Source organism: Xyrauchen texanus, chromosome 27 (assembly GCF_025860055.1).
Source record: "Xyrauchen texanus isolate HMW12.3.18 chromosome 27, RBS_HiC_50CHRs, whole genome shotgun sequence".
NCBI lineage: Eukaryota > Metazoa > Chordata > Actinopteri > Cypriniformes > Catostomidae > Xyrauchen > Xyrauchen texanus.
Genome location: NC_068302.1, coordinates 7,253,745 through 7,274,193, shown reverse-complemented (window position 1 = coordinate 7,274,193; position 20,449 = coordinate 7,253,745). Strand labels below are relative to the sequence as shown.

The window sequence follows — 20,449 nt, the reverse complement described above, 5'->3', positions numbered from 1 at the left end:
CGCGCGCCTCCCTCCATCAGTTCAATCACATAAGCGACGTCAGCGCTTCACCTGTAATAAACAAGGACACAAAACGTGTTGCCATGACAACGGGAGTACCTCATGGAAACTCTCATTTTATTTTTCATGGCAGAGGTGGCTAATGCCAAATTACCATGATTATTATTATTATATATACACATACGCGATTAACTGTACAACTTTATTTAAGAAAACAATCCAAAATACCATAATTACTCCAGTTAGCGTTACTGCTGTCAAACCATAATACAATTTTATTTATTTTTGGCATTTGCTTTATTTTTATTTCATTGTATGAAAGTGGTTCTACAATTACTGATATTTCGGGAAACTATTACAATGGTAATTTTTGTAAGGGAAACTATACGGTCAACATGGAATTGTATTTATTTGTATTTTTTATTGAACATTCACAACATTCAACGCTACAAGACAATTAAATGTTATTTTGAAAGGGTAGTTTGAGCTTGTGTGAACAATGTGTGGTCATAAGTTATTTCCATAAACAACTTACCATGGCAACCATAGTAATCGTATTACTACTATCGGTATGTATTTTCATAGCTCGTGAACCATATAAAAAAAAAAAAAAAACTTTCAGAATCCAGCACCCCATTTATTTATTTAGTGGTGGGTAATAGCAAAGCAAGTTGCCGTGAGCGGAAACTGTAATTACAATTATACATTTTTAGTCAGGGCATTTGCAGCCACATTTGTTAGTTTAACTGAAGTTAAATAAGATATTTTCATTAAGCAAATGTAAGTCCAAATTATTATAATGCAAGTGGTCCAAAAAGCATATAAATGCAGCATAAAATTAATCCATATCTTCAGAAGTGAGGTAGGTGAGAAACAGATCCATTTTTAATAATTGTGTATATATTATTTCCCTAACCCACGCATCTGGGATGGCATGAGAGTACATTTTGAGAGAATTTTCATTTTGGGGTGAACTATCCCTTTAAATTAAATGAAAACTGTTGCAGAGTCCTTTCATGATATTAAAACAAAGCAATGCTTCCCGTTCAGTTAATGCACAAATATCCAACACTTTGCAAAAGCAGATTAGTCTTTTTATTGAAAAGAACTCAAGATTCAAAGACTTTCATTACTAGTGCACAAAACAACAGTAGATTTCTTCTACGGTTTAGAAGCAGTGACACTAACAGATGGGATTGCATTACACACAACTGAAACATGAAACCGAATCGTAACAGAAGGTGCCCTGTAAGGATGATTATACCAGAAGCCAGTGTGATGAGAATTCAAAGGATGTCTATGATGACAAGAGCTATAAGTATACTGTTTAATGGAAAAGATGAGAAGCGTTTGTATCTGTGATGCTGTTTTAATCTGTAATCTGTAGCAGCCTGACAAAGGAGGTGGAACATTCAAGCTGTCTATTTCTTTTTACGAGCGATCTTCATAAATCCCCATCTGATGCTTTCTTCCCCTTCCGGTTCCCCTGTAAAAAAAAAACAACAACAACAAAAAACTTCCAATGAGCAAACTGGTGAGATCATTTGTTTCCATTTTAGGATGTTTGTACATTTAAAAGGATAGTTCACCCCAAAATTCTCTCATTTCCTCATGCCATCCCAGATTTGTATGACTTTCTTCTGCAGAACACAAATTAAGATTTTTAGAAGAACATTTCAGCTCTGTAGGTCAATACAATGCAAGTCAATGGTGACCAGAATTTAAGGTCCAAAAAGCACATAAATGCAGCATAAATCAAAATCTAAAGTAGCCCACATGACTCCAGTGGTTAAATCCATGTCTTCAGAAGCGATATGATAGGTGTGTCCTTTTTTTTTTTTTTTACTGTAAATTCTCCTCCCTGCCAGTAGGTGGCGATATGCACGAAGAATGCGAATCACCAAAAACCAAAGAAGAATGTGAAAGTGAAATTCGAGATTTAAAGTAAAAAGTACTTTAATGTTGATCTGTTCCTCACCCACACCTATTATATTACTTCTGAATACATGGATTTAACCACTGGAGTCATATGGGTTACATTTATGCTGCCTTTATGACCTTCAAAATCACTTACATTGTGTGGAACTACAATGCTGAAATATTCTTCTAAAAATATTTGTGTTCTTCAGAAGACAGTGTCATACACATCTGGGATGCCATGGGTGAATAAATGATGAGAGAATTTTCATTTTGGGGTGAACTATCCCTTTAAACAATGTTATATTGGTATTGATGACATAATTGGATAAAACCTGAAAGTATCAAACTTCAACCCAAAGAAAAAAATAATTCTTGCATAAACAAAACGAGGCCTATTCTGACATTATTATTTTTTATAAATTAAGCATATTTCACACATTAGTGTGTTGAGAAAAAAAAAATGCCTTTATTATCAAAACACAGAAATAAAAATCATCCTGTATAGACAACTTTTAATGTAACAAGTAATGAGATAAAACATTTCTAATTAATGTAATGATAATTTAGAAGGGATTTTCCATGCAAATTAGGTCACTATGCCAAAAAAAAAAAAAAAAAAAGTCACTTTCTTTTTTTTGTGTTAATTATTGCTTTTCCCTTTTAGTGTGCAAAACGTACACGGATGCTGTTGTGTAAATGTCCAGACTTGTTTAATTCATCCCTTAGCTCAGAGTTTTCTATTTTATTTACACCTTTCACTGCATCAGCTCCTCTCTAGTGCTGCTTACAAACCTACTATCTTCCCTTATATCTTCACTGCCCTGTGTCGGTCTCCATACCTTTTGTGGTCAGGAAAGCATTTATCATTTCATTTATATTATTTTCTTATATGCATGTCATATACACTAATCAGTCACAACATTAAAACCACCTGCTTAATATTGTGTAGGTCACCCTCGTGCTGCCAAAACAGTGCCAACTCGCATCTCAGAATAGCACACTGAGATGATATTCTTCTCACCACAATTGTACAGAGTGGTTATCTCAAACCGTAGACTTTGTCAGTTTGATCCAGTCTGACCAACAATCATGTCATGGTTGAAATCACTGAGATCACATTTTTTTCCCCATTCTGATGGTCGATGTGAACATTAATTGAAGCTCCTGACCCATATCTGAATGATTTTATGCACTGCAGCCACACGATTGGCTCATTAGAAAATCACATAGATGATTGTTGGTGCCAGATGGGCTGGTTTGAGTATTTCTGTAACTGCTGATCTCCTGGGATTTTCACACACAACATTCTCTAGAATTTACTCAGAATGGTGCCAAAAAACATCCAGTGTGCAGCTGTTCTGTGGATGGAAATGTCTTGTTGATGAGAGGTCACAGAGAATGGCCAGACTGGTTCAAACTCACAAAGTCTACGGTAACTCAGATAACCGCTCTATACAATTGTGGTGAGAAGGATATCATCTCCGAATGTTATTCTGAGATGCGGGTTGGTGCTGTTTTGGCAGCACTAGGGGGACCTACACAATATAATGCAGGTGGTTTTAATGTTGTGGCTGATCGGTGTATAACACAATCATGCAGTGCTGTTTTCTAATAGAGAAAATGGCTTAGAACTGGCTTTGCTCTTCAAGTTACTCACATCAAACTGACATAAAATCTATAAAATATTGGCTGTGTCCAAAACTTTAAAAGGGTGCTTTATTCAGTATCCAGAGGAAGGATGGCAAAAAAGCAAATCCAAATTCTTCAGTACATTTGCCAAACTAAGTTGTGTGATAGTCATAGGAGGTTTGGACGTGTCATCACCTGATGTTTCGGTTGGTCTGACTGCAAGCCTTTCACCTTAGACCTCTCCTGTTCAAGAGCTGCGTGCAGTTGTTTCACCTGGAAAGGATGAACACAATTTGGTACTCCAAAAATATCATAAGAGCAACCACTACCATAACCAGACTGTGAAATATTCATTATTTTCTATTGGCATCTTGTGCAACATTTGCCAAACTGAAAACATGTGAATGCACAGACACACACCTGTGAGGACAATTCCTCTTTTATGTTCATGAGCTCCTCCACCTGCAGTAAAATCTCAGCTTTATCCTTCACTGAATATAGAAATTCAAATAATTTAAGGATCAAGAATAAATGACAGATTTCATTAAGTCAGGTATTTTGTTTCTTAAATACGTAATGTACTCACTCTCTCCCTGTTGAAGCATTTTAAGCAGCTGAGAGTTTCTGGCCTTTACTTCCTTATATCGATCCTGAAAAAGACAGCAGAGAAAGTCAATCATTAAATTCTTAAAAACAGAAATTTTAAACATTCTTCATCCTGATAAAATCATTAGAGCTGTTAATGTAGCTCTAATAATAAAACAAAAATAACCAAAAACATGCATGTTCACACTTACAATTCTGAGGTTAAGAATTTTAGACAGCAGACACATTAAAGCCAAGTCAGTAAAGTTGTCGTTAACGATCAATTAAAGCCGCCTTTTCACTGCATCCGATAAAAAGCAGACGATAGACTGGAAGTAATTCATTTCCAATGGAGAGTTGCATGGGGGCTGCATGGGCTTGTGACCATCTCCGGATGCATCATTTTCCGATTTGAGCTTTGACTGCGTTGAAATATTTCAACTTGAGCGACCAGATTGTATGTGACCGCCGACTTAATGTCATGTATTCATTCCAAACTATCAGCGCAAAGTGAGAAATATCAATGGATTTTGACCTAAACTTTATTCTAAATGCCAACTACTTCTATATTTTGGACAATTAGAAATGTAGAAGTCATAAATGTTTGTTTACATTGCAAATATATCACAAAAAGCTTTGTAATTACAGTAAATGTATGATTAAATGTACGTGTCAATTATTTCTGCACACACACAACCTACATATTTAAAAATCATACTAAAACATGCTAACAACACAGCTACATACTAGAAGATATTAAATATGCTAGAAACATGCTAGCTATGCAGAGCTACATGCCAAAACATGATAGCTATGCCTAGCTACATGCTAGCAATATGTTAGCCATTTTACATGCTAGAAGATGCTAAACACATACTAGCAACACAGCTACATCCTAAAACATGCTAGCTACACCAAGCTATGTGCTACCTACATGCTAAACATGTTAGAAAAGTCAAGCTACATGCTAGCAGCACTATCAGATATGCTAGAAATACCTAGCTACGTGCTAGCAACATGTTAAAATTAGAGGTCGACCGATTAATCGGCCGATTTACGGCCAATATCCAAGTATGTCAAGCCGATTATTAGGCAGGCGCATCTGTGGGCAGCCAAGTGTTGTTGTGGAACACGTGTTTGACGTACGCTGCCCCTAGAGTCATTTTCCAGTAGAGTGAGCAGACCTCAAGGAAGGAGCTAAGTTCCTTGGAGAAAACAGTAAGGATTAAATTTGTATAACTTCTTTATATTTAATTAAAAACTTTTGATATGTTACTGCCAACTTCAAGAAAAAATGCGACAAATGCGATAGGCGACATGACGTTCGGCTACTTTGGATATTGATAGCGTAGTTGAAGTTGCATTATCACAGCAGAAGGGTTGCTATCATGTCACAATAAGCAAGCAAGAATTTTGCAATTACAGACAGTGAATCTGAGACTTTTATTTGTTTTGTTTGTGTGTCTTATATTTGAGAGGGTTGTCACTCAATGCAGAGAAATAAGTAATAAAAAAAGATACCAGCGCACTATAGGCTATTGAAGGACTGGCTTTGGTAAGCTCGGACGTTATCGGTTCTGCTGTCGGTACTGGAGAAATTACGAAAAGACATTTATTATTGCTATAAAGAGAAAGTTCTATGTATAATAATATGAAACCATTTGTCTGTGATGCAATTTAACTATTCGCAGTCAGAGAGAGAGAGATCTCGCTCACGCGGTGACACAGCGAGCACAACATGAGCCCTGCATAATGAGTGACGACAGAGGACAGAGCTAAACATTCAAACGTAGCCTGGTTTAGATCTGTGATATTAGTCTGATTTTATTTTAGATTTCGCCTTCCAAAGATTATAAAAAGAATATTTATACATAAGCCGCATTCTGTCTAGCACAACTTCCTTCCCTTCACAGCGGTGCACTGACATTTCTCCCTAAAACTCAAACTTAACGTCAGAATCAGCACAATCGGTGATTGTTGTAAAATACTACTGTTGCTAAATTGCGGGACGCGTTTAATAATAAAAAGAGCGCAAGAGATATCGTTCCCAAGACGGCGCGCGCTCCAAAACACACCGCAAAGAGACAAGCAAAGTATAGGCTACTTTGGGTTTCATGTGCGCATCTAAACGATCAACTATACACAAAAATATGTCAAAACGACCGGCTTGGAGATTCACTTAAACACAGTTTATGTCTTAAATGGACGTAGTTATGGAAATAGTTGGGAGAAAATATGCTGCATCAGGAGTCTATTAGACTCGGTCTTAAAGGGGAAGCTGTCTATTAAACATGTGACGATTGAGCCACTGCGAATCAAACAACAAAAGGCAAAGAGAAAATCACTTACAGCTCTTGAATGAATAACTTCTGCATTAATAAGCGTTAATCTGTCTATGATAAACTATGCAGTGTTATTTTACAATTGATTACTTTATTAGATTTCTTTTTAGACCACACCTGAACAGTAATGTTAGTAGACCTTCCTGAAATTAAATCACTGTGCCTATATAACGTTTATCTTTGTGTAATATATATATATAACAAAAAGAACCGTTAAGAATACCGTTAAAGTACCGGATCGATAAGCAGTATCGGTAAGATAGTAATACCATTAAAACCTTAACGATACCCATCCCTAGTTATGCCTGTGCTTCTCTTGGATGCTCTGAATATTGGATTACGTGTCTGGATTGCCCCTTAATTAAAGCTGCATTTGGATCTCAACCTTCGTGTCTCGGAGCAGTTCGTAACACCTGCTTTGTTTATTTAATATATTTGTTATACATTATTTATACAATATGTTTTTACATTATACATTTTTAATTTACGTGTACAAGTGCAGATTGGTCAAGTGTTCAATAAATGTATTTGTTGAGAAATGTTGTCTATCTTAAGTAATTATTTGTGTTACATTTTATCTTTCAAATAAAAGGTTCAAATAAGAGGTTAAAAACAAGCACATATCGGCCAAAATAAATCGGCAGCAATTATCGGCCATCGGCCGACCCGGATTTCAAAAGATCGGCATCGGCCTGAAAAAAACAATATCGGTCGACCTCTAGTTAAAATGGTGGCTTAAGAAGAAATATATTTTCTTTAGCCAAACCTAACAGTTTTAAAGAATAACTGGAGTAATAAACATGAAAAAAGTAGAAGGTTTTGAAAGTACAACTGTGTGCATTGACACAAAGAGGAACAAACATTTCTGTTAATCAGCCAAGCCAGCAGGGTTATCAGCCAAAGCAGGGCAAATTTTAAATATTTAAAAAAAGGAATTTTCCAGGTTCCATACAAGTTCAGCTCAATCAGCAGCATTAGTGACAATATAGATTACAACAAAAGAACATTTTGGCTCATCCCTTGTTCATAAAAAATGAAACAAAGCTGAAATCAGAATTAAGGTGATTTTACACGGGATGCGATGGCCGGCAAGGTTTGTTTGCGATCTTGCTGCTTCTTGTTTGTACAGGCGTATATCAGTGATAAGTGATTACATAAATAAAACAGCACTTATTTTTTCATAAAATGTTTTCACTACAAATTAGGCAATAAGCAATTTTTTGTATTAGTGTAAAATGATAGTATCAAGGCTAAACAATTTAATTGTAACTATTGATGGCGTCTTGCCACCTGTCTTGCAGAATGCTCCTTTATTAAACCTGGACATATATTACTAGTTCAGATGTTTTCATTTATCTCTTCCCTTTCTCAAAAACAAGTCAATGTTCATTGCAGCTTTTCTGGATTTTTTGTTTTCTTTTTTACCAAGGTCTTACCTCCCATTGTGAAATTGTCTTTTTCAGCTTTCCAATTTCCTGGTCTTTCTTTTCCAGATCATACTTTAACTGCTCTGTTCTCACATCCTGAGAGATTTTGAGGGGGAACAAGGACAACAGATCTGAGGGTATAATGAACTACATTCTAAACATTGAAGTTCAGTATGTGCATCTTGCTTAATTTTTAAAGCTTTTGCAGGTTTTTCTTAAAGAGTTTATTGACAGAGTCTGACCAGCTCTTGTTCTGAGGAGGCGTTGACCTCATGGGCGACACTGTTGCTGTACTGCTCTCTGCGTTTGTCATGCTGAACGATCCGACTCACGTCGTCCTCTAGCTGGTTAAAGAACCTGTCGTCACGCAGCGCAGGGTTCACGGGCTTCAATTCCTGCAGGATGCAGAGAAAGCAGGTGGAAGAATCTTAAGTTGTTTTGAACCTTAAAAGGAACAGAATAAATGGAACATTCCTTGTATGTAGCATTGGTATGTGAATAGGATTTGCTTTGACTTCAATGTATATTAGTCTTCAATGAATTCACTTGGGACTCTGTCCAGTCACCATTCACCATTCATTCATTGGCAAGGAGCAGTCTTCATCCCAATTGACATCCTTCGTTCTTTAAGTATTTACTGTGCTGATGATGGGAAAGTATGTACTGGTACTTTTGATTATGTAGAATGTAAGAAACAATTGGAACATACTACGGTTTCATAAAATTGCTACCTTATACCACAGACCTCTTTATAGTTTGAACAATAGTTAGCATCTAGCTAAATGTATTACCTTAAAAAAGGAATAATCCAGGTTTAATACATGCTAAGTGCAATCAACAGCATTTGTGGCATAATGTTGATTACTACAAAGATTATATAGACTTCTCGTAAAAAAGATTTTTTTTAAAAGTGTGGGTTCCCACTTACAATGGAAGTGAATGGGGCCAATCCGTAAACGTTAAAATATTCACTATTTCAAAAGTATAGCTACAAAACTTAAACAATGTGTTAACATGATTTAAAGGAATATTCCAGGTTCAATAAAAGTTAAGCTCGGTCAGCGGCATTTGTGGAATGATACTGATTACCACAAAAATAAAATTGACGATCCTCTTCTTTAGAAAAAAAACACAAAAAAAATAAACGTGTCCAATATTTGGTTTAAACAGAAATGTGAAGCTTATAATTTTATTAAAGCAATTATATTCGTATGTTAAAACTCATGTATTATTTGAGCAGTAAAGTTGTTTAAATCATAATCTTCAGTCATTTTAGGGTTTGTTGACATTACATCGTCATTTTTGTTAAAGTTGTTAAATTGGCTATAACTTTACAATTAAGATTTTATCACACTAAAATCATGTTTACACTCATACCCTTTATGTCTTGTAATTATACTTTTGAAACAGTCAGTATTTAAACATTAAAAAAATTGTCCTCCATTCACTTCCATTATAAGTGCCTCACTGGAACCTCGATTTTTGCTTTTTTTTTTTTTTAAGAAAAAGGAGGAACAAGTTGAAATACATTTTTGTAGTAATCAACATTATGCCACAAATGATGTCTATTGAGCTAAACTTGTATTGAAGCTGCAACATTCTTTTAAGTGTGATAAAATCACTTAATGAAATCCAATTTTACAACTTCATTGGCATGACGACTTAATGCAGTAAATACTAAACCAACTGTAAAAATAGCGATTTTAAGAACTTTACAGTTCAAATAATGTACAAGTTTTAATGGAAGAATTAATACAAGTGCTTTCATAGAATAATAAGATTCACATTTCTGCCTTAAAACCCTCTAAAAATACACTTTCATTGTAAGTGCCTAGCTGTAACCTAAATGTTTGCTTTTTTTAAAGAAAATTAGGGACGAGCAGAAATTAATATTATGCCACAAATACTATCGATTGAGCTTAACTTGTATTGAACCCAGAATATTCATCAACTTTCATACAAAAGGTGCATACATTTAGAACTGCTGTGGCATCTCTGGTCTACACTATTCCACCATGTTCCTAAAAAATAATTCTGTGCCTTAGCTTGGTAGCTCATAGAGACATTCCTTTTCCCAGCCATTTGCATCTACATGGACACTCACCTCTCTGCCAGACCTCTTTGGCTGATCTGCAATAAGAGAAGTCAGTTAGAATGGCTCCTGTTTTTCCTCTAACAGTTGTACAGTAACAGTATAGCTCTCTTACCCATACTGCCCTCCTGCTGAAAGTCTTTGAGAGACACAGTCACTTTTTTGTCCTTCCCCTGCTGAGCCTTCTTCCTGTCTTTCTTCCCTCCGGTCTTGGCCTTTGGTGATGCTGTCTCAGTTTTTTCAACAACCTTTTGAGAGACCAGATTACAAGAGTGACATTAACTGCCAAGCAAATTTGGAAAAATGCTAAAGATAATTCAAGAAGGATTTTAAATGAGTACAGAAATAGTTTCATTCAGTACTATTAGTATAGCGGTTTCATACATTTCTAAATTCTAACATTTTACAGTAACCACAAGGGGGGATAGTTACCAGTGTCATTAGAGTTTGGGCCAAAACAAGACTTTAGCTGTAGTCTCCACTTTCAGATGTGAAAGTGAAAGTGGAGATTTGTATCTGTTTCTCACCCACACCTATCATAGCATTTCTGAAGATATAGATTTAACCATTAGAGTCGTATGGATTACTTTTAGGTTTCCTTTGTGATTTTTGGAGCTACAAAAGGTCTGATCACCATTCACTTGCATTGTATGGACCTACAGTGATGACACATCTGGGATGGTATGCGGTTGAGTAAATTATGAGAGAATTAAAATTTTTGGGAGAACTATTCTTTTAATTGGATGCCAGGTTTGCCAACTCCTGACTCTAATTAGCATTTGTTGACGTCATTAGCCTAGGGGTTTGCATACTTTTTCAATATGCACTGTGAATGATGTATTCAATATGTACAAGAACAATACAATAATTTGTGTTATTAGTCAAAACAGATTGTTTTTGTTTATTATTGTTAACTTATGTATCAGATGTTACGACAGTTTTATACATACAGTAAATGCAGGTAATTCCAAAGAGTTCACATACTACTTCTTGCCACTGAAGTACATGAGTCTTATGGACTTTTTGTCATTTTTGGAGCTTGATAATGTCTGTCCTCGTTCACTTTCACTATATTTACATTCTGCTAATCTTCTGCTCTTTTTAGGGATGCTCCGATCGATCGGTCAACGATCAGTATCAGACGATTTTCACGTCTAATGACTCGATCGGTGATCGGTAATTTGGCCGATAGCTTAAATCGATCGCTCATGTCACAAAAGATGCGCATCTCCTTTAAGACTTCAGCAGCACTGTCATGACATCACAGAGTGTGGGGAATACTGGCACGGTGTTGTAAGACAACAAACTTGATTCAGCAGCAGTTAAGAACCATGTAGTGGGAGAGGTATGGCGAATATGAAAATTCTGTGTACTGTACTGTTAATGTGACGTTTCACATGTGAAAAGGCAAAGGGAAAACAGCACGAGCTGTGAAACGATCCTTAATGTCATTAATGGCGGCAGCTTCTCAGTCTCCGCCGGTCATTGACAACTCAGTAATAACATGAGTTACAAGATGTGGTGTAAAACAAACATCTTTATTAAATATCTCCCGATTAAACCGCATTAACAATAGTAGCACCCGTACAGTCCAGAAACAGGCGCTCGTTCTCCACTTTCCTTTCATCTCTTGCCCTCATGGGAGAGTGTACTTGAGTACTTGAGAAACAGACATATGATTTACCTTTTGTTCAAATTGCAGTTTACTCAGAATTAAGGCCTTCTCCAGGTCTGCCTCATACAATTCACTGGTCAGCTGTGACAAACACAAATATGTTTGCAAAGAACGATTAGAGAAATAGCAGGGCACATTAAAAAAAATTAGGGTTACCTAAGAAAGTTGTACCTGTTCATCTCTCTGTTTCCACTCGTGCCAGTTCTCCTGTGGTGTTGACTTTGGCTGGACTGCTGCTGGGACCAGTAGATCATTCGCCAAATCCTGTAGCGAGAGTGTGGAGGAGGGTGCTGTGGACTTCTGAGGGGTCTTCTTAAAGGCAAGACTCCGGAGCTGCGGAGCAGAAAACAACAAAGACTCATTGTTTGGAGTTTGTTTGTTGTTGTTTTTAATGCCATGCCAGCTCCTATGTCTAATGGATAATTCATGGCGAAATAAGGTTAAAATCGGAAAATACCAATCATAATAATAACAACAATTAGAGGTTAACCAATTAATTTAAAATCTATTTAGTTTTCTTACTATTCTTACTGTAACAGGCACAGACATAAGAGGGTACAAAGAATAAAGAAGAAATAAAATCCCAAATGTCTTTTATTGAGCAACCAAACATCTACAAATGTAAAGAATTAGTGCATGACGCTGGACTACAACAACCTGGTAAACTGCAACCAATCTGGTACAAAAGCGGACACTCTATGAAAAAAGCCCTGCTGTCTGTTACTGAAGCTATAAAACTGGCAAAGGCTGCATCCAAACCATCTGCTCTCATTCTGCTGGATCTGTCTGCTGCTTTTGTCACTGTAAACCACCACATTCTACTGTCAACCCTCACGGCAAAGGGCATCACAGGAACCGTACTCTGCTGGTTAAAGTCTTGCCTAAAAGGAAGGTCCCAGGGTGTCTCTGAGGGAAGCGGTGTCCAAATCTTACCAACTAACTACTGGGATACCTCAGGGTTCAGTGCTTGGACCTCTCCTCTTTCCATATACATGTCATCACTGGGATCTGAGGTTCAGGCACATGGCTTTTCCTATCATTGCTATGCTGATGACACAACTATACCACTCATTCCAGCCTGACGATTCTACGGTAGCTGCACAGATCTGGGAGACATTTCGGATTGAAAGAACACCACCTCCAACTCAACCCTGCAAAAACTGAGCTTTACGTGGTTCCAGCGAGCCCAGCAGTTTATCACAATTTTACTATTCAACTAGACTCATCAGTGATTACAGCATCCAGGACAGCTAGAAATCTTGGTTTTTATGTTTGACGATCAGTTGAACTTCATGGACCACATTTCAAGAACTGCCTGATCTTGCAGCTTTGCTTTGTAGAACATCAGGAATATCACACTCTTCATATCGGAGCATATTACACAAGTCCTTGTCCAGGACCTTTTGCATACTGCAAGGGAGCGCACATCACGCCTCTTCATTAAACTACACTGCTGCCAATGGTCGCTCGTATTAACTTCAAGACATAGATGCTTGCTTACAGAACAATCACTGACTCCACACCTCTCCATCTATACTTACTACTTCAGGTCTATCTGGCCTCCAGCTTATTTTCTGCAGGTGAACAGCGCCTTGTGGTGCCATCTCACAGAAACACAAAAAAAGCGTTTGACAGTGCCCTGCTGGTGAAATGACCCACCAAATTAAAACTGTGCAGTTGTTTCTCTAGCCTCCTTAAAAAAACAGCTAAAGACACAGCTCTTCGTGAGCACTTGACCCTACCCTAATAATGCACTCGCGGCTTCATTAATATATAAATAAAAAATTAAAATCTATCCATTCTTCCACCTCTTTTCTTTCACTTTCCTCACTACCTTTACATCTCTAAGCAATTTTAAAACTTGTATTACAGCACACTGTTTCCTTCGGTCTCCTTTAGGATGAATCGCTTCCGTTTGTTCTCCTCATTTAAGTCGCTTTAGATAAAGGTATCTGCTAAATTAATACATGTAAAGGTAAATGAACTGAATTGGGTGGTCAACAGGGCAGCACATAATGAGCACACACAGGTGAAGTGATAACATTGATCATCTCTTAACAAGGGCACATGTCAAATTCTCGAGAAATGGGCTGGAGTAAAAGAACTGAGCGACTTTAACAAGGGTTAAATTGTTATGGCCAGACGAATGGTTCAGAGCATCTCTGAAATGGCAAGGCTTGAGGTGTCAGCAGAGGAGAGTACCTACAGTGGTCCGAGGAGGGACAAATCAAAAACTGGCGACAGGATGTTGGGCGCCCAAGGCCCATCGTTGCGCGACAGCAACGAAGGCTACCCCGCCTGGTCTGAAACGACAGAAGGTCTACTGTGGCACAAGTTACAGAAAATTTTATCAATGGTTACGGAAGTAATGTGTCAACACACAGTGCATCACACCCTGCTGCGTATGGGGCTGTGTAGCCGCAGACCAGTCAGAGTGCCCATGATGTCCCGTCCACCGTCGAAAGCACCTACAATGGCCACGCGAGCGTCGGAACTGGACATTGGAGTAGTGGATGAAGGGCATCTGGTTCGATGAGTCCTGTTTTCATTTACATCATGTGGCGGGCCCTGAATGTGTGCACCGTTTACCTGGGGACGTGATGGCACTAGGAAGACGACAAGCCGGTGGAGAAAGTGTGATGCTCTGGGTAATGTTCTGCTGGGAAACCCTGGGTCTGGCCATTCATGTGGATGTCAATTTGACATGTGCCAACCTCCTATACACCGTTGCAGACCAGGTACACCTCTTCATGGCAATGGTATTCCCTGAAGGCAGTGGCTTCTTTCAGCAGGATAATGTGCCCTGCTACACTGCACACATTGTTCAGGAATGGTTTTTGTGATCCTCCATTCTATCATCTCCACAGGAATAGAGTTAGCGTGCGTCTCCTCCTCTGTGTCACTGGGATTCATTAACACTGCATGTATGGGGGGGCCTGGGTAGTTCAGCAAGTAAAGGCACTGACTACCATACCTGGAGTCGCAAGTTCGAATCCAGGGTGCGCTGAGTGACTCCAGTCAGGCTTCCTAAGCAACCAATTGGCCCGGTTGCTAGGGGGGTAGTCACGTTGGGTTAACATCCTCGTGATCGCCATAATGCGGTTCTTGCTCTCGGTTGGGCACGTGGTGAGATGTGAGTGGATGCCGCGGAGACTAGCGTAAAGCCTCCACATGAGCTAGGTCTCTGCGTTAACGTGCTCAACAAGCCATCTGATTAGATGCGTGGATTGATGGAGGCAACTGAGATTCGTCCTCCGCCACCCAGATTGAGGCGAGTCACTATGCCACCACGAGGACCTAGAGCGCATTGGCATTTCAAATTGGGGAGAAAAATAAATAAATAAAACACTGCGTGTATGAACCCAAATGACCAAGAACATTTTAGACCACAAAATCTGTGAGTGTGGAGGTTTGTGCCAAACATGGCACGTTCATCAGTGCGCTTCAGAAGCGGTTAATTTCTTCTGAGTGCGGTCTGTGGAGCGGCTCAGTAAGACGGTCAAGGTTCAGTTGAATAAGACACACAAATATTTATATATCCAAAAATCCCTTATTTGGACAGTAGAATGAGTGCACAATAACCAGATATAGAGTATACAATAATATATTTAATATTCACCACAGGCCTAATCACATGGCATCATATATTTTTGAATATAGCGCATGAGTCGTATGGAATACTTTTATTGTGCGTGTTATTTTTGTCCTTTTAGGAGCTTGATAGCCATGGTCACAGCCATGAACCATCATCATATGCCAAGGGCTGCATAAAGATTCTTTAAAATTTCTCCTTTTATGTTCCAAAGAAAAAACAACAATATAGAGAACTATTGGGTGAACCATTTAATTCTCTAAGTGTCTTTACAGCTGAAAGCAGAGCCAATGTATACTAATATGGGCTGCTGCAGCCCATAATGAACAAGGTCTATTGCTTTTTGTTGCGGTTACATCTTTATTCACCTCATTGGCTTCACTTTGCTGCTGTTCCTTCTTTCGTCTCCTCTTCTCTTTCTTCTTGTCATTGTTTTGGGTGCTCTTCCCACTGGGAGCTTTCCCAGAGTGGGGCTTTCCTGCTCCACGACCTGTCTTCGGCTTTCCTGCATCTGAATCACTGTCCGAATCTGAGTCGACCTGCAGCAGAGCAAACCGTGATGCTGTGGTGGGTACGGAGATCATCGTTGATGTCATACTGTATCTGCCAATGACACAGTCAACACATTAAGCACATGTGTTTATTTAAATGGATAACTCAACCATATTCACTGAAATTTAAAGGAATATTACAGGTTCAATACAAGTTAAGTTCAATCAGCAGCATTTGTAGCATAATGTTGATTACCACAAAAAAATGTATTGACTTGCCCCTCCTTTTCTTAAAAAAAAAAAAAAAAAAGTAAAAATCAAGGTTATGGTAAGACACTTACAAGGGAAGTGTTTAAATACAGAAATGTGATGCTTATTTTATAAGCATTTACATTAATACTCCTGATAAAACGCATGTGTTATTTGAGCTGTAAAGATGTTTAAATCATGTTTTTGTACAGTCTTTTTAGAGTCTGTTGACGTTACATCGTCATGGCAACAAAGTTGTAAAAATTAGCTATAACTTTACACAGAAAAGTTTAGTTGATGATTTTGTCACACTAATCTTGTGTCTAAACTATTATACGTTTAAAAATAAACTTTTAAAACAGGGAGTAGTTTAACGTTTACAGATAGGCCCCATTCACTTCCATTGTAAGTGCCTCACTCACTGTAAAGTAGACTTCTTTTTTATCAAAAGGAAGGGTAATACAAAATAATTTTTTTTGTGGTAATGAACACAATGCCACAAATGCTGTCAATTGAGCTTAACTTGAACCTGGAATATTCCTTTAATCATCATTTACACTTTTTTTTTTCTGTAAAACAAAATGACTTCCATGGAACACAAAAGGAGATGTAAGGCAAAGTGTTAGCTTCAGTCACACTTTCATTGCATCCATTTTCCATAAAATGAGTGTGTCAGATTAGTAACAGTTGATTACTTCAACAGTGTTTGAAGTCTAGGATAGAGAAACATTCATTTACACTGATTTCAGCATTCATGCATGCCCCAGTTGAATCACTGCTATAAATAACAGAGGTAGCTCTTGTTGCATAAGCATATCTTTTATTACAATGCTCTCAAATAAATAATTAACACATAAAACACGTGTAATTTGCACTGATTGACTTGCAAAAAACATAGATTTTGATATCGTTTGGTAATGGACTAGACAATGAGGTATAGTAAATAATCGATTCGTGTTGGATTAGATGTGGTTCTCGCTGAAGAACAGCTTCCGGATGAACACTTTGTTTAGTGACGTAAAAAAAAAATCTTTCTTTCTTTTTTTTTGCCATGCGCCTATGATGGCTAAAAATGCTACCTGGGTAGGCAGCACTATGTTTGGCAACAGTGTTTTAGCTAGCCCGTGCTAAAAAACAGACAATACATAAAACCTGCTAGTTTTCACAAGCATGATTTATAATACAAAACATGTATTGTGTTAAAATGACTTTTCGATGGGAGTCGCGGTTTGAATAAACTCAACAAACTTTCACCTGGTTAAGGCAGTCTGGATCCACGTCTTGGTGCAAGAGCAAACTGGAACAACAGACACAAGTACGGAGGCCTGTATGGACAGGAGTATTTTAAACGGTGTCAAATATCTTCAACAGAGATTATTTTATTCGAGGAGATAACAACCTCCGCCCTTTTACCATGGCAGAGAGCTTTACGGTCTAATAGCGATGTTACGACAGTAAGTTACCGTTTGCGGATACCATACAAATGAATACAGAGAGCCGTAAACTAACAGATACCTGTCGTAAATTCGTCCGTGTATTCTATAAAATAGCTATTTGATCGTAGTAAATTCCACATATACTGTTTCTGAAATTCACTCGTTCACTCAATCACTATTTCCTATATAGTGAATGCCAGTGAGTGCACTATATCTCAGCAGTGAATGAACGAAATGAGTGAGTGAATTCGGACGCTGATTTATAAACAGAGCGTCGGAGCCCTGGGGCTGACGCAGAAACAACGTCACATATGATTTTTTTAAAATACTTGGGCCTTGTCATTCTTAAATAATTAAATAATATATTAATACAATAAATATTCATTCTGTTTGTCATTTTTAATATATATGGTATTATAATCAGTAAACAAATTTGATCAAATGTACATTATTGTATTTATTTGTTATACTTTAATATCTTTAAACTCCAGTACAAGCTGGGTAGTGTTTCTGGGCACATAGGGCCCTCACCTGACCAAATTTTCAAATCTGGCTTTATTCAAATCTCTGGGCCACTTTTTATTTTCTTTTATTTTTTGGATCTCTTCAGAAAAATAAGGTCTGTGGTAAACATTGATATGCATAACATCATGCAGATACGGGTCAGAAGCTTCAGTTAATTTTCACATCAACAATCAGAATGGGGAAAAAATGTGATCTCAGTGATTTGGACCGTGACATGATTGTTGGTGCCAGACGGGCTGGTTTGAGTATTTCTGTAACTGCTGATCTCCTGGGATTTTCACACACAACAGAATTTAGAATTTACTCAGAATGGTGCCAAAAACAAAAAACATCCAGTGAGCGGCAGTTCTGTGAACGGAAAAGAGGTCAACAGAGAATGACCAGACTGGTTCGAGTTTACAGAAAGGCTAAGTTAACTCAGATAACCACTCTGTACAATTGTGGTAAAAAGAATATCATCTCAGAATGCTATTTTGAGATGCAGGTTGGCGCTGTTTTGGAGGCACAAGGTGGTTTTAATGTGGAAACTGATCGGTGTACTTTGACATACAGTATTTCACAGCTTTCTTATTTTTCAAGTTCAGAATTGTTTTCAAGTATTGTTGGACTTCTGTTTTAGAAACAGTGGATTGTTCTTCTCATACTTAGCTCTATGTATACTACAATGGGCACTGGCCCCATTGACCCAGTCGGTAATCCATCCCTGTGCGCGAGCGAGAGACTCATAATATAATATAATTATTATTATGATTATGATTATTACTTGCTACTTTTGAGAAATGTATGATATTCCGGTTAATATGCTATGCATTTTTTTTTTTAATGTTTAAATATTCACTTATTACTTTGAATCTACTTCGGACACTTTTACAAAACTGCTCCATGAATGAAATCTCAAGATTGTCCAATTTTGAATGCCCATTGTACATGGGGCCTCAATATGTTCCTGGTAATTCATAACAATATGGAGCCTGTAGTGAGGACATCAAGGAAGTGGACCAGTGAGACTGTGGAGGATCCCCAGACATGTTTTGACACTACTGACTGGGATGTGTTCAGGACTGCTACAAACAGTCTAGATGAGTTCACAGAGGCTGTGACGTTATACAGTATATCAGCTTCTGCAAGGACTGCTGTATTCCATCACGCACCAGGGTGAGTTACAACCATGACAAACCCTGGTTTCCAGCCAAACTCAGAAGGTTAAGGTTTGATAAGGAAGAGGCCTTCAGGAGTAGGGACAAAGACAGATTTAAAGAGGCGAAGTACAAATTTAGGCGGTGAAAGAGGCTAAATGACGGTACTCTGAGAAGCTCCAACACCAGCTCTCAGCCAACGACTCTGCATCTGTCTGGAAAGGGCTTAGGCAGATCACCAACTACAAGCCTAAAGCCCCCCAGGCCATCAACGACCGACGCCTAGCCAACAACCTGAACGAGTTCTACTGCTGCTTTGAAAGACAAAGGGACAGTCCTGAAACCATCCCCCATGACACCTCCCAACAGCTCCAGCCACAGTGCATCACCTCCCCCACCTCATCAGGGGCCTGGGCACCCCCACCACTGCCCACCTTAATGGTACCCCCCTAGCCTCAGTGACGACACTTTCCATCCATGAGAGGGACGTCAACAAACTCTTCAGGAGACAGAACCCCCGGAAAGCAGCTGGACCGGATGCTGTCTCCCCATCCAGCTTGAAGCACTGCGCTGATCAGCTGTCTCCAGTGTTACCAGACATTTTCAACACCTCCACACTGGAGACATGTCACGTGCCAGCCTGCTTCAAGTCTTCAACTATCATCCCTGTTCCCAAGAAGTCAAGGACCACAGGACTTAATGACTTCAGACCCGTCGCCTTGACCTCTGTGGTGATGAAGTCTTTTGAGCGCCTTGTGCTTTCTCACCTCAAAGACATCACCGACCCCCTCCTGGACCCCCTGCAGTTTGCATACAGAGCCAACAGGTCTGTAGACGATGCAGTCAACTTGACCCTCCACTACATCCTCCAGCACCTGGTCTTCGCAGGAACCTACGCCAGGATTTCAGCTCTGCTTTTAACACCATCATCCCAGCTCATCCCAGCTCTGCTCCAGGAGAAGCTCTCCCAGCTAAGTGTGCCTGACTCCACCTGCAGGTCTGACAGGAAGCAGCATGTGTAGGATGTACTTCCTGCGGCAGCTGAAGAAATTCAACCTGCCAAAGTCAATGATGGTGCACTTCTACACAGCCATCATCGAATCCATCCTCACATCCTCCATCACTATCTGGTATGCTGCTACTACTGCCAAGGACAAGGGCAGACTGCAGCCTGTCATCCGGTCTGCAGTGAAGGTGATTGGCTCAAATCTGCCGCCGCTCCAGGACCTGTACGCCTCCAGGACCCTGAAGCGTGCTGGAAAGATTGTGGCTGATCTCTCCCACCCTGGCTACAATCTCTTTGAATCACTCCCCTCTGGCAGAAGGCTGAGGTCCATCAGGACAAAAACC

The 20,449-nt window shown here is 38.8% G+C and overlaps 1 protein-coding gene across 1 annotated transcript; it reads right to left on the bottom strand.

Annotated features, from left to right (window-relative positions):
- Positions 1–646: 646 nt before the first annotated feature.
- Positions 647–17,406, bottom strand: LOC127620551 (G kinase-anchoring protein 1-like). Its single transcript, XM_052093699.1, has 12 exons — positions 17,257–17,406; positions 15,631–15,865; positions 11,842–12,003; positions 11,680–11,751; positions 10,111–10,243; positions 10,008–10,033; positions 8,146–8,298; positions 7,913–7,999; positions 4,136–4,199; positions 3,970–4,040; positions 3,745–3,822; positions 647–1,486 (listed from the first exon to the last, which is right to left on the bottom strand). The coding sequence occupies exons 2-12, from the start codon at positions 15,856–15,858 to the stop codon at positions 1,445–1,447; spliced, it is 1,116 nt and encodes a 371-aa protein (XP_051949659.1). The 5' UTR covers positions 15,859–15,865; positions 17,257–17,406; the 3' UTR covers positions 647–1,444.
- Between the last annotated feature and the right edge of the window lie 3,043 nt (positions 17,407–20,449).

Bases quoted from the DNA above. Each gene is read 5' to 3' on its own strand.
- LOC127620551 (XM_052093699.1), bottom strand. From the start codon at position 15,858: ATGACATCAACGATGATCTCCGTACCCACCACAGCATCACGGTTTGCT. The intron at 11,752-11,841 runs GTACAACTTTCT...TGTTTGTCACAG, and splicing joins GGAAACAGAGAGATGAACAG to CTGACCAGTGAATTGTATGA. The intron at 3,823-3,969 runs GTGTGTGTCTGT...CATCCTTTCCAG, and splicing joins AAGAGGAATTGTCCTCACAG to GTGAAACAACTGCACGCAGC.